The sequence below is a fragment of the Arvicola amphibius genome, chromosome 8 (genome assembly GCF_903992535.2).
Source record: "Arvicola amphibius chromosome 8, mArvAmp1.2, whole genome shotgun sequence".
Classification (NCBI taxonomy): domain Eukaryota; kingdom Metazoa; phylum Chordata; class Mammalia; order Rodentia; family Cricetidae; genus Arvicola; species Arvicola amphibius.
Window position 1 is genome coordinate 46,134,645 of NC_052054.1, and position 10,958 is coordinate 46,145,602.

Sequence of the window (10,958 nt, forward strand, 5' to 3'; positions counted from 1 at the left end):
TTTATATATATATTTCAGAAAGGAAAAATTAAGAAAAATAAATGTCAATGACAAATGATGATCAAAGTCTCTCTGTTTCTCTGTCTCACACTCTCCATCCTCCTCCCTCTCCCTTGATCAAATAATTTGAAGACTTTCAGTAAAAGGTCAGATCAGATATTCTGCCTATATAGTTCATGACAAGTCAACAATAGCTGACGGTCACATGTGTAAGGTATTAATGAGAGAAGAGGGTCGGTACCAACAGGCCACAAATCCGGTTCTAGGAGAACCGCAAAACCTCAAAACCTCAAAACCTCAGAAGGCATGCTTTAATCGTAAGGTACCTAGTGTTAGCTACAGTAGCTGCTTCTTGCCAGATATGTCAGTGTGCAGTTTCCTCACTTGTAAAATGGAGATGACAGTGGCTTCAGAGTCATGGGGCTGTTAGGTAATAAACCCACAGCACCAGGTAAACAGCAGTTATTCAGTGGGTTCCATTTCCAGCGCACTGCTGAAGTGAGAACATCAGTTTTTTTATTTCTATTTTTAAAGTCCACCTTTTTATTAATGTTTTTGTGGAGTGCATGTCTGTGTGTGGGCATGTGCTCATGAGGGCAGGTGCCTACAGAGGCCAGAGTTGGCATATACCCCAGGGGTGGGCGTTCAGACAGTTTTTGTAAGTCACACACATTTACAAATGAAAATGAAAAGAAGCTTTTAAAGACAAGCAAAAATTTTATAAAATTTGGTACTACTTACATTGAAGAAAAAGACATTTTTATTTTGATTTGGCAATGTGAACTCGTAGTTAATTATTATAATTCTAAAGCTTATTTATTAAAAGTATATAAACTCACAATACAGGAACACACTAGAAAATTCATGAATCAAAGCCTATGGAACCATGTTAACTGCACAGGCTTGAAGGAGAACTGAAGAGCACAGGGAAGGAAGGGTGAAGGACTGGAGACTGGGTTCCTATCGGGTACAGAATAAAAAAAAATCTCTTTCACAGTCTATACTTAGTTCAGAAAGCAATTCATTCAAGAATGCTGACTATCAAGGGGTGCCTGTACTTTTAACATCATCTAGTTTACAATCCCCACTGAGATAAGATGGTCCCTAGGGTATAGCCATGCTTATGAACCTGCTTCTAGTGTCCTATATTAGTGTCCCCACAAAAGTGATTGTTTCACAAACAAACTGCTTCTCTTGAGTCTTGGAAGGTGTGGGGTAAAAGTACTTAAAATATCTCTGTAGGGAAAACTATGTGGTCAACACAACTACTCATAAAAAGATCTTGTTATTCACTGGGGATTTTTTATTTATTTTCCTAGATTTATGTGGTCATGTTGAAAATATCCTATCATTAGTCTTTGTCCTGTTCTGCTACTTTTCTCGCTCTTATCAGCATGTGTGACATGAAAGTGGTCAGATGTGAGCGAGAGCACGGGAACCCATCAGCTGTGCCTCCGCCACACGATTGTTCTCCACTCTTCTTGCCAGGAGCCTAGCCCACAAAGCCTGGCTTTGATCTGACCTGACTCTGTTTGACAAAGCCGGCTGCAGATGCTCTTCACAGAGACAGCGATTTCAGACAATGCCGTGCTGAAGAGATGCTATCTCCTACCAAGTGTACGCGGAAAGCTATCTACTCCGGGACACACTTGTTTCTAGGAGTCCTAAAAATGAGGTATCTGTGAAATGGAAGGCACCTATTTACCTGAGTTACCACGGCCCTCTTGAGACAGACCAAATTTAGTCGCAAGAACTGAGTGACATTGTATACCGTGAAATCTGAGAGTCATATTCGAGGGACTAGCTAGTGAGGTTCTTGCTGCCCTCGGCTGAGCAGCTATAAATGTGCTCTGTCTTCTGCCAGAACATCCCCAGTTGCTGAGAGTGAACAGGAATACAATACATGGTTGGAAGTGAAGTTACAGGGATGTGATCGGAATCCTGAAATCCCATTCTGACTTTTGCTACAGTTTAGGAAGGGGATTCAGATTTCATGCTGACCACTATTGGAAGAAAGAATTTAGTTCTCACAGTGAGCGAATTATGTACACGATGTGCATAGTTCAAGTTGCCATAATGTACAAAGTTATCTTTAAGTACATTTTATATTTGCAAATGTAAAAATTCAATGTAAAACTCCACGGCTTCCTTTCCAAATGTCTATTCTAATTGTATAGACTTTCACTGAGTACATACAATTCCTGTCTGGTTAATTTTGATGTGTGACAGATTTTGGCTTGCAAGGTATTTTTTTTCTAGTGAAATTTATAAAATTTAAAAAAGAAGTCACACTTTCAAAACTGAACGTATGAGTTTGTCGGTGTCGTAAGGATAAACTGGGTTATATCAGCACATCTGAGCTGGTGGATTGAGGTGGACGTCAATTCCTGTCTGAGCAGAAGCATCTAAGGAAACGGCACTGCTGCTCAGTTGCGCAGCTTTCATGCAGAGACTTCTTTTCCTTTAGAAACTGAAGAAGATATGCTTATCTGGAAGGCTCAAGCAATCACATACTCAGTGACATCACTCTAGGGCTCCCTTCAAGTTTCCCATGACCCCCATGTAGCCACTCCTCTTGTCTTCCAGATATGAGGGCTTCCCACATTCTGAGCTTACTCATTTACCTCCACAGACGCATACTCCAAATATTTTCCTTTTATTCAAATTAAGTTTTGGGTTGGGACAGTCCATCTTGTCTGACACATTTTGCAGTAGTATCCAGAAAAGTCCTTGTGTACATGGCTTTTCCTGACCAATACCTATGGTTTCTAATACAAAACAGTCCTTCAAAGATAAGGCAAGTATTTAGGGTTTGACTTTCTCAGCTCTGACTCATGAGATTAAAACAGAGTTTACTAACTAGACTTTTCAAGAGGGCACTGATTAGTTCCTGGTTATCAGCAAAACATTCAGACTCTGTAGAATATGTATTGTAAGCAAAATTTAATGACAAATTTTGAATAAAACCTACACTATACAATATTCTAAATATTTTAATTTTTTTCCTAATTATTATAACAGTCAATCATTTAATGGATAGAGAAAATAATTAAACACAGTCTCCTGAAATTCCTCACACCACTGAAAATCATTGTCAATGACTTGAAGTTCAGTTTATTCTCTTCTTATTTGTATTTATTCCAAACTATACATTTTAAAGAAAAAAATCCATGCTTATGTACATATTGATTTTTCAGTTATTTTTTCATACCTAATACCTTTATGTATGTATGTATGTATGTATCTATCATCTATCTATCTATCTATCTATCTATCTATCTATCTATCTATCTATCTATCATCTATCTATATCTATCTGTCTATCTATCTATCTATCTATCATCTATCTATCTATCTATCTATCTATCTATCATTTATCTATCATCTATCTCAAGTGATATTAAGTATTAAAACAGATTTGGGGAAGAAAGTCTTAATTTTGTACACTGCTTGCTGAAGTATCTAGGTAAATCCTAAGATCTACCAAAAACAGAAAACTTGAAATGGAAAACAAGAATCTTGTTCAATGACAATATGATACTCTTTAAATCAATTGTGTGGGTCATAACCCCTTTTGGGTTTGAATGACCCTTCCACAGGGGTCACATATCAGATATCCTGCATATCATATGTTTGCATTATAAATCTTAACAGTAGCAAAAATATGGTCATGAAGTAGCAACAAAAATAATTTTATGCTTGGAGGGGGTCACCACATAAGGAGCTATATTAAAGGGCCCCAGCATTAAGGAGGTTGTGAGTCACTTCCCTAAGTGATAATATAATGTACAACTGGGAAGTCTGTAGGGGAGGTGGTCCCTGCATGTCTGCATTCAATAAAGATTCCACATGACATCACGGGGAGTGACTGCTCTCTGAATAACCCTTCTTTGCAACCCATGCACTTTTCTTCTTCATTCCTATCCAAGCTTTCACTATTTTCTATGTATTTTATGTAATTTTAAAAGTTTTTACACTTCTATGTTTTCATAGAATTACCTTTAATAGTCTTTCAATGTTCTTTTCTAATTTTAATAGCTCCAATTCCTTTTACGAGCTTATCATTTCTGCTATAGAAAGCAGACAGAACTTATGGGAAGCCATTTCCATCCCATCTAAATATCTGGGTTTTTAAAAATTAATAATTTGCACACATGAAACTTGCTTGGAATTAAGCAAATTTGCAAATCCACATATCTATCTTGCCCTAAATTTGCTGTCTTTCTTGCTCTCGCCTTCCTTTCTCCCACTGTAGTAACCAGGGCACAAGGGCAGCTGGAACATGTGGCCTTTTATTTGATCAAAGGTAATGATCAACCAAGCCCTGAGGAAGATAGGTAAGCTGTCCTAGTTCAGCTACCCGATAGAATCTTTGTATGTTCTCCCGAATTGTGTGTCCATCTGTGCCATCACCAGGAAGGGAAAACCTCTCCAGAAGTAGAGGGGTCGACCCATTCCAATCAGGACATTTAAAATGGTTTCAGATATACATTTGTAGGAGTTGCCACTCTGTTGTTAGAAATCTGTGTTTCATTCATGTCTACGACTCCAAAGGGCCACAGAATGTTTGCTTCTGTTTGTTTGCCAACTTCATTCATCTGTTATCTTCTTTCCATCAATCATCATTTTTGACTCTTTGCTTCTCTTTTTCTCTTCCTTACATTTTAAGAAAAGGACACATATCTCAGCTTTATGCCAAGAAACCACAAAATGTGTTCATGTACTCTACAGTTTATGTATTCATTAGCTCTGGCTTCCAGAAAAAAAAATGCTCTTTATTATATTTTATGAGAATGATGTAGGCACAAATTTATTTCAGAATTCCCTAGGTGTTTGTTGTAATAATTTGCTTCTTTGAGCACATGAATAAAATATATAAAGTATGGTGGAGTTTCCCTCTTTCTTTTTTTTGGGGGGGGGGTGGGAGGCAGGGTTTCTATGTGGCCTTAGTACCTGTTCTGGAACTAGCTCTTGTAGACCAGGCTGGTCTTGAATTCGCAGGGATCTGCCTGCCTCAGCCTCCTGAGTGCTGGGATTAAAGACATGTGCCACCACAGCCTGGCATATGGTGGAATATCTATGAATATGTCTTTTAGATACAGTCAGGTAGTAATAATATTTAACTTCTCTCAGATCATGCAGTAAAGTTTTATTAAGTGTCACTGAGATTTTGGGTCATTTTGATACTACAAGCTCATATAGTCCCTGTGTCTGATTCCTTGCATAGGTTCTGGTTCCCAGGATACAGATCTTAGTTGTTTATATCACAGTCAAGTATCAGCTAGTAAAATGAGGTCTATCAGCCAAAGACTGCTGGCTCTGGAAACTGTGACTCCACTTCTGTAGATGATACGCCTTGGTGCTTCACAACAGATTCTGTGTGTTGACTGATCTACTCATAAACGAACGTAGAACTGTTAATGAAAGGTAATGATAGTTGGCAATGGGTAAGGTAGGGTGAATAAAGAATTGTCATATCAGTCATATATTCCAAAGGAGAAATATGGAAAAGAAAAAATAGGATATGGTTATTGATTTAAAGAAATGTGAGTACTTCAGCAATACAGAGAAATTAAAAGAAGGCATCAAAGGAAGTCACATGTTCTGACCAGGCTACTTTGGCATAGCTATTTTCACACTCTGATCATTTGTATACATTCATGGGGTCAAGACCACAAACTACTAGTCTTTAGCCCATAAAATATCTCAGCACTCAGGAGGCAGAGGAAGGCAGGCTACTGTAAGTGCAAAGTCAACATGGTCTACACAGTGAGTTTCAGGAGAGCAAGGGCTACACAGAGAAACCCTGTCTTGAAAAACCATCACCACCACCCCACCACCACCACCAACAACAAAAACAGGACACTTCCACATATTTCCTAAACCTTACTCAATCCTCTAAATATCAGCATCCTCAGAGATTTTTTACAGTCATTTCTTTGTCCAATACACATACTTTTCATGAGCAGTAATTTTACTCATAATCATAATACTTATCTGAATGTCTACAAGTACATGAGTGATATAGGAGGGTCTTCTATCTATCTGTTGCTTTCATTGGTTAATTAATAAAGAAAACTGCTTGGCCTGATAGGTCAGAACATAGGTAGGCAGGGAAGACAGAACAGAATTCTGGGAGGAAGAAAGCAGAGTCAGGCAGATGCCATGATTCTCCCACCCGAGACAGACGTAGGTTAGGATCTTTCCCAGTAAGCCACCACTTCGTGGTGCTACACAGATTATTAGAAATGGGTTAATCAAGATGTGAGAATTAGCCAACAAGAGGCTAGAACTAATGGGCCAGGCAGTGTTTAAATGAATACAGTTTCTGTGTAATTATTTAGGGTCAAAACTAGCCAGGGATCCGGGCGGAGGGAACTCAGCCTGCCACTCCTTTTACTACACACGAGAGTGTTAGAATGTGTCTCAGAGGTGAGCTGGATGTCAGCAATCAAGTGTATGTGGGGGGTCTATTGTACCTTTTACTGGGTGATAAAAAAAACTAAAAATGTAATGCCTGTTAACAAGCATGCTCACAGTTACCCGTTGCTCTACCAGGACATTCTGCTTCACCAGGAAAGTGATTTATCTTTATGTGCTCTTGGAATTCAGACACTCAGTGAATGCCATGAGATGTACCCATTAACTTGGATTTTGAAGCAATCTCTACCTTATGAAGATTTTTGTGATGTGTCACTTTGATAACGGGGCTTCTCTTTTGGGTGAGGACCACTGAACTGGGAGGAGGATATGCAGTCTGGTGGCATCATTTTATTGCTGAGGTAGCAATTCAGAGATAATCAATCAGATAAGGAAGTAGATCTGATGTGGGTTTTTACCTTCACTCACCAGTTTCCTGCATCATTTCAGTTTTCATTTGCCAGGATGTGGAGACTTTGAAGAACAAGGCTTATCAACAGACAAAGGTTGCAAGTCTTGATGAGATACAAGAAAACACAATCGACAGCTGGGCAGTGGGTGTCATGCTATGGTTGATACTGCTCACAATTTTAAAACATATCTTAATGACCACATGTGTATTCTTCCAACAATTACAGTTCCTAAGAGATTCAGGATGAAATTAAGATGACTGGGGTATGTTCCTACGACACCACAAAGTCCATGTATTTGAAATGGTTCCCCCTCTTTCTGTTCTTCATCAGAGAGTGCTGCAGGGAACACACCACTTCCTTCTTGATCAGTTGGTAGCACCACATGTGTGGTGTCCTGATCAGGTATTTTCCCTCCCATCGCTTGCCACCACCTTCTATAACGCTCAATTAAATATTCTTTGTGTTTTCAGTTTATTCTTTATTTTTAGCATTTTGATTTTTCTCTATAAACCCACGATGACCTTAAACTCACTATTCTGTCTCAGCCCCGACTGATAGCATTACAGATGCCCATCACCACACCTGGCTAGTGTTCTCCTTTTTATGCTTATCACATTTATTGGGAGTGTTGGGACCTTAACCATATCATGCCATCATGCCTGCAATACCATAGTATATTTGCCATTGATCAAGAAATTGTAGTAACTCAAGGCATTTTAGGAAACAAATATAACTTTCATTTTACACCTAAGGCTTTGACCTAGAATTTGTTTCTACTCCAGCAGATGAGATTGTCTCCATCAAAAATAGTTCAAGCAAAAGATTTCTCTTCATATGACTCGAAAAACTCTTTGATGAACACTACTTGCTCTGAGCATTGACAGGAAACTGGATTTGATTCCTTGGGAAGGTCTGTGTGGAAGATGCGCCTGGATAGTTTTTCTTGTCTAAGGGAATGTGAGATAGCCACCAACATTGAAAGCGGATGAGTTGCTAGGCTATTGAGAGGTGTGTTTGCATGGAGGAATAATTTCAAGGTAGGAAGCCATATGTTTATAACCTCATCAATACTCACTGAACATGAAAGTGTGAATTGTGACATCGCCATTGAGAGTGGGTCAGATTGAGACTCTATCATGCCTACATTTCAATAAGCTTGGGTACTTATTGGCATTTACTCTCATTTACTTGCTGCCCAGTATGTGTGGAGTTCATCATCTCTTACCTTTTTCATAGATCTCCCTGTCTCCAAAGATACAGTTATAATTCATTTGAACACTGACAGATGTTTGTGGATTGAAGGTCTTTTAGGGGAATTTAGACCAACAAAGCGATCGACAATAATCTACATTTGAGGTATCCTAAAGCAGTTTCTCCTAATGATTTCTCAGCATTTCAGCATGAGTATAAATCAACATATTAAATATTAATGCTGTGAAAATTAAATTAATGTGTCTTGTTAACACTTTAGAAAAAATTATGTAAGAATAGTGAAATACCTTAGTCATAGCCTACGAATTTTGCTTTAAGTATTTTTTTAATGTTGAGCCCTGTTCCTCTAATCCAAAATAGGTCAGGCAAAATCATATGCATACCCCAAAATGCCATTCACTGGAAAAGTTAACTAGGATAATACAGGCATTAGGCATGGGAGTATCTGAGGCTGAAACTATCTGGGAATTTTAGTCTATCATCTAGACAACTCTTTGTGATCAGGAATACTTTATACTTGAATTTACACATTAAGGTTCAGTGAAAACTAGGGTGGGGTTATTATTGATCATTTCCAGTGAACTAAGAAATTACTATTCTTAAAGACTATTAATCATTTTTAAAAATAACAATAGTTGGGAAGCAAGCTGTGGAGATGTCTCAGCTGGTGAAGTGCCTGCCAACTCAATATGAGGAACTGAGTTCAGATCTTAAGCACGGGACACACCCAGAGTTGGGGAAGCAATGACAGGATGATTCTTGGAGTTTGCTGCCCAGCCTACCAAAACCTGTCTCGAAAGAATAAGGTGCAATTGAAGGAGAGACACCCAATATTCTGTTGCTATGATAAATGTTGAGACCAGAAGCAATGAAGGTAAGAAAAGGGGTTATTTGGTTTACGATTCCATTCAAAGAGGAACTCAAGCAGGATCTTGTAGCAGAAAACATAGAGTAATCGTGATTTCTGAATTATTTTCTGACTTACAGGCTCATATTTAATTAATTTTCTTGATAGTTTGGGACTATCTAGGGATGATGCCACGCACAGTGGGTTGTGCCCACCTACATTAATCAAGACAAACTCCAACGGCGCACCCACAGCCCAACCTGATAAAGATAATTACTTTAGTAAGACTCCATTTTCAGGGGATTCGAGGCTGTGTCAAGTTCACACACACACACACACACACACACACACACCACCACCACCACCACCACCACCACCAACAACAACAACAACAACAACAATTGGCTGATTGATACTCACCTATAATCCTACCTAGCATTTGGAAGTCTTCAGCTTCCTTCCCTGCTTTAGAAGAGGATTGTGAATTCAAGGCTATTCTGAGCAAGGTAGTGAGACTCTTTTGAAGGGGTATGTGTGGTGGCGAGATACGGTAGGTGGGAACTGAACGTTATAACATATTCATATGAAAAATCTATACAGCTACCAACAACTTTCTGTCAAAATCAACTATACAGTACAGAAAGGTTCACAAGCACTAAGTATATACCAATATGCACAGAGATGTGTTAAAAATCATGTATCCACACAGACATTGTGTGGATATGTAAAATTATGTAGAAACTTTATTTATGAGTGATTGTATGTGGAATTTTTTTTCTTTTTTATTCCTATGCATCTTTGCTACTGTAATGAAGAAAAACATTCGCCACCGTTGCTAAGAACACATTGGTCACTGCCTAGCTCATCTCTCTATAGAGATTAGCATGGCTAATGGGATTTCACTTCTCTTTGACTCTTAAGAGCGCTGATTCTGCTCCATTCACTGCCACGTTGTTCAAACCATGAATATGGGTGACGTTTCCATTTTAAAATTGATAAAGCTCTCCTTTTTTATGACTTGCTTTTCAATTTTAACACAAAATAATACGGAATAGAGCTTTCTCTTTGCCTCTTTCTTGTAGATTGGAATGCGGGACTGCCCCCCCCCCCCCCCCCCCCCCGCCTGCCTATCTGCTACCACAACCCCTCCCCCACAATGGTTACAGAAGCTAACCTTCTGGAACCCGGACGTGACGCAAGATGTACAGGGCTGTTGGAAAGGGCCGGAGTTGTAAACCCCAGAAGTTCTACCCGGACACAGGCGGCTGCTGCTATGGGAGACTCTTTGGAGAATCTGGAGAAACCATTGGTCACCATGTCTGACGAGGAGACAAAATCTTCAAGTGAGGTCGTCGAGACTAAGAAGGAAGAAGTTATTAAAGTCAAAGTGATTGCTCAGGATGGAAATGAGGTACACTTCAAAGTGAAAAGGAGAACGCAACTCAAGAAACTCAAAAAATCCTATTGTCAAAGACAGGGAATCCCATCGAATTCAGTCAAGTTTCTCTTTGAAGGCCAGAAGATCGCTGATAACCACACCCCAGAAGAGCTGGAGATGGAGGAGGACGACGTGATCGAAGTTTATCAGGAACAAATGGGGGGTCATTCAGTGGTGTAGATATTCTTCGTAATTCTTCTTTTCCCTCCATACTGTTTTATTTTTTTTTAAATGGTTCTTTGGCTAAGAGGTATTCAGAGTGAAAATGGAATACCGTCTCTCCATCTCTTTCAAATGTCTGGCAGTCTGAATTCTAGCGATCAATATTCATTACTGGTTGTTTTCATTGTGCTGATTTTGGCCATCAAACCTCAGCCTCCTTCGTATTGTCTCTTTTAAATGTTCTATGTGTACTGTGAGGCTACCCTTCTCAGGACCAATTCTAGCTTTCCTATGCCGTCCAACCGGCCAGGAATTTTGGCATGCGGTTGCTTCACACATGGCAAGCGATTTTCAGGGGAAGACGGCAGCGTTTTCAGAGAACTGTGGAAAACGGCCCCTTCTTAACTTGAAGCTGCTTCTAAAACCCGAGGAACTGGACCAAGAGCAGAATACCAGGTTTGGCGTT

General features: G+C 39.3%; 1 protein-coding gene across 2 annotated transcripts; it reads left to right on the plus strand.

The window, feature by feature from the left end:
- The first annotated feature begins 10,207 nt into the window (after window positions 1–10,207).
- On the plus strand, window positions 10,208–10,510 carry LOC119821572 (small ubiquitin-related modifier 1-like). 2 transcript variants are annotated; one of them, XM_038340671.1, is made up of 2 exons: window positions 10,208–10,387; window positions 10,442–10,510. In XM_038340671.1, exons 1-2 carry the CDS (start codon window positions 10,208–10,210, stop codon window positions 10,508–10,510), a joined length of 249 nt encoding a protein of 82 aa, XP_038196599.1. The 2 variants fall into 2 exon arrangements, with proteins under 2 accessions (XP_038196599.1, XP_038196598.1); XM_038340670.1 differs by having other exon boundaries at window positions 10,208–10,510.
- The last annotated feature ends 448 nt before the right edge of the window (window positions 10,511–10,958 follow it).